Source organism: Musca vetustissima, unplaced genomic scaffold, assembly GCF_032173495.1.
Source record: "Musca vetustissima isolate MV318-11 ecotype Yass unplaced genomic scaffold, APGP_CSIRO_Mvet_v1 utg1901, whole genome shotgun sequence".
Classification (NCBI taxonomy): Eukaryota; Metazoa; Arthropoda; class Insecta; order Diptera; family Muscidae; genus Musca; species Musca vetustissima.
In genome coordinates this window covers 2,293-5,987 of record NW_026881171.1, presented here as the reverse complement: position 1 = coordinate 5,987, position 3,695 = coordinate 2,293, and the positions used below count along the sequence as shown (strand labels likewise).

Sequence of the window (3,695 nt, the reverse complement as noted above, 5' to 3'; positions counted from 1 at the left end):
AATCCGCACAACAGGGTGTCTCCTCGTGACATCAGTGGACCATATTCACGAGGAGATGAAGATCTTATTCGACCATCGACAAAGCAGTATATTGTCGATGCAGTAACAGCTTGGTTGTTATCGTCTGGAGCACACCTGCCATAGAGAGATCTATATGATCTAGAGAGAGCGCTCCAAAGGTACAAACGTGAAACACCAGACCAACTGGCACATCAAGCATATCTGAATGACATTCATACAGACGCAATCGCTCAGGCAGTAGAATAATATCGTGTGAATGCCATAATCGGAAGCCATCCAACGCAGCAGAGGAGAAGCAACTGCCAGTACAAACACGAGCAGTTCTAGTTCAACTAAGATCAGGATGATGGAACCGCCTTAATTCCTATTGCACAATGATTGTGGATATGTTACACCTCTTCAACTATTCAGCTAAGCCTACCCACGTACCAAATTTCTTATGGACCAAACTCAGAACCAGACAGTTCATAACTATTAATATGTGTTTTGTTGCTACAACAAAAATAATGGGATTAGTTTTTATCATCCTTGACGAAAATTATTTTGAAACAAGTGAGGTTCGGGACCTATATTAAAACCTGGATCGCATTATATTATTTGCCATCAACTAAGTACTAAGTGGGTATACGAAAATACGTTTAAACATTCATTTTCAATATCTAAAATCAGGGTTTGGCAATGTGACAATATAATTTACATTTCTAATGAAATATCGTTATCGATATTTTAACCTATTTCCGGTAAACGTATTGCAATGTCGATGATATAAAAAGCCAATGTGCGACATAGATTTGCTATCAGAAGTTGGACATCTTACATTTGGAGAACATCTGAATAGTATAGTTCATAAAAATGAAAGTTTGTAAGTGTTACGAAAATATAATAATATTTAAAATTCTGAATATTTTCTTCTCATCGTTTTCCTATTGCAGACTATTTATTAGTATTTGTCGCCATATTGGGTCCTCCGATAACTAATGGTCATAACTACCGTTATGGTCTCAATTATCCTGTGGAACGTTCACCAGTTGATTGTTCTACATGTTCGGATGGCGAACAAATAGTCGATCGAACTAGTTGCTCACGCTACTATCTGTGCATTGGTGGTCAGGCATTTCGAAAAACGTGTGCTCCCGGTTTATTGTTTGATGCACGATCTCGTTCGTGTAATTTGGATTATTTGGTCGATTGCCAAGTGGGTCGTTACAATTACAATGAAAATAGAGAAAACTACTATAAACCAATTGTTATTGATATCTTGGGTCTTTTTCGATGGCCTTTTGGGCATAAAAATCCGGGTAATGTGCCTTCAACTCATGATTCTTCGGTCAATAATGTCGATGTTCAGCCGTCAACAACTTCGACACCTCTACCAAATAAAGTGAATCCACCTATAACTACTACATGTGAACCTACGACTACCACTACAACATGTGAACCTACGACTACTACAACATGTAAGCCTACTACTACCACTACAACATGTGAACCTACGACTACTACTACAACATGTGAACCTTCGACTACTACAACATGTGAACCTACGACTACCACTACAACATGTGAACCTACGACTACCACTACAACATGTGAACCTACGACTACTACTACAACATGTGAACCTACGACTACTACAACATGTGAACCTACGACTACCACTACAACATGTGAACCTACGACTACTACAACATGTGAACCTACGACTACCACTACAACATGTGAACCTACGACTACTACTACAACATGTGAACCTACGACTACCACTACAACATGTGAACCTACGAATACTACTACAACATGTGAACCTACGACTACTACAACATGTGAACCTACGACTACTACTACAACATGTGAACCTACGACTACCACTACAACATGTGAACCTACGACTACTACTACAACATGTGAACATACGACTACTACAACATGTGAACCTACGACTACCACTACAACATGTGAACCTACGACTACAACTACAACATGTGAACCTACGACTACCACTACAACATGTGAACCTACGACTACTACTACAACATGTGAACCTACGACTACCACTACAACATGTGAACCTACGACTACTACTACAACATGTGAACCTACGACTACTACTACAACATGTGAACCTACGACTACCACTACAACATGTGAACCTACGACTACTACTACAACATGTGAACCTACGACTACTACTACAACATGTGAACCTACGACTACTACTACAACATGTGAACCTACGACTACTACAACATGTAAGCCTACTACTACCACACCAGGATCTCCACCTGGTTGCAATGATAATAAACCACCATGTTGCGGTTGTGGTGGATGGGACCACAATCATGGTTCTGATTGCAATGGAAACCATAGACCTAAACCACCATGTTCAGGGGATAATGGAGATGATAATGACAATGGTTCCGATTGCAGTGGAAACCATAGACCTAAGCCACCATGTCCCGGATGTGGTGGATGGGATCACAATCATGGTTCTGATTGTAATGGGAATAATAGACCAAAACCACCATGTTCAGGTGATAATGGAGATGATAATGACAACGGTTCTGATTGTAATGGAAACCATAGACCTAAACCACCATGTTCCGGATGTGGTGGATGGGATCACAATCATGGTTCTGATTGCAATGGAAATAATAGACCTCAACCACCATGTTCAGGTGATAATGGATCTTATAATGATAATGGTTGCGATAATGACGATGGATCTGATAATGACAATGGTTCTGATTGCAATGGAAATCATAGACCTAAACCACCATGTTCCGGATGTGGTGGATGGGATCACAATCATGGTTCTGATTGTAATGGAAATTATAGACCAGAACCACCATGTTCAGGTGATAATGGATCTGATGATGAGAATGGTTCAGATTGCAATGGAAATAATAGACCAAAACCACCATGTTCAGGAGGCAATGAAAATGGATCTAATTGTAATGGTAATCATAGACCCTGCTATGATCGACCAGAATGGCCTTGTTCTGATGAACCGGACTGCGACCACGAATCTGACGTTTCTACAACGTGCACCACAACAACTCCCTGTCCGCCATCATCACACAATTCCACAAATTCGGGAACTGGCGACAATACTGGCTCGAACAACGGAACCACCAATCTCAGTTATTTGATGGGACCCAACGATTGTGCCTCTTTGCCCGATAATACCATACTCTTGGATTTGAGACATTGCCGTCGTTTCTATGTTTGCACCAACAGACGTGTAAAACGGAATCGGTGTCCCATTGGTGAATGGTATGACAAGGACGTCCGAAGCTGTCGTCCACGTTCTGAGGTGACCAATTGTGTGGCAAATAAGAATTAGTAAATGAAAACATTCAACTAGATCTCAACAACAATAGCAACAATGTATTCTGTTATATCTTTCAGTACACGTACATATTCTATACATAAATATTCAAACCCCAATCCTTCTCAAATAAAGTGAAATATTATATCAACATTTGAAGTGCTTTGGCACATATCTGAACTTGACCGGAGCTCTTATATGTGAGCTAAGTCAAAAAATTAAATTATATGAACAATTTTCTACTAGGAAATCTAGAAACCAGTGAGCGGAGCAGTATAGTCAGACGGGGCCGACCTACACAACTTCCATGAAAATCAAACTTTCTGTGGTTCGATATTCTGAGATT

General features: G+C 40.2%; 1 protein-coding gene across 1 annotated transcript; it reads left to right on the top strand.

The window, feature by feature from the left end:
- Nucleotides 1-873: 873 nt before the first annotated feature.
- LOC133327193 (uncharacterized) lies at nt 874-3,364 on the top strand. Its single transcript, XM_061535757.1, has 2 exons — nt 874-883; nt 954-3,364. Exons 1-2 carry the CDS (start codon nt 874-876, stop codon nt 3,362-3,364), a joined length of 2,421 nt encoding a protein of 806 aa, XP_061391741.1.
- The last annotated feature ends 331 nt before the right edge of the window (nt 3,365-3,695 follow it).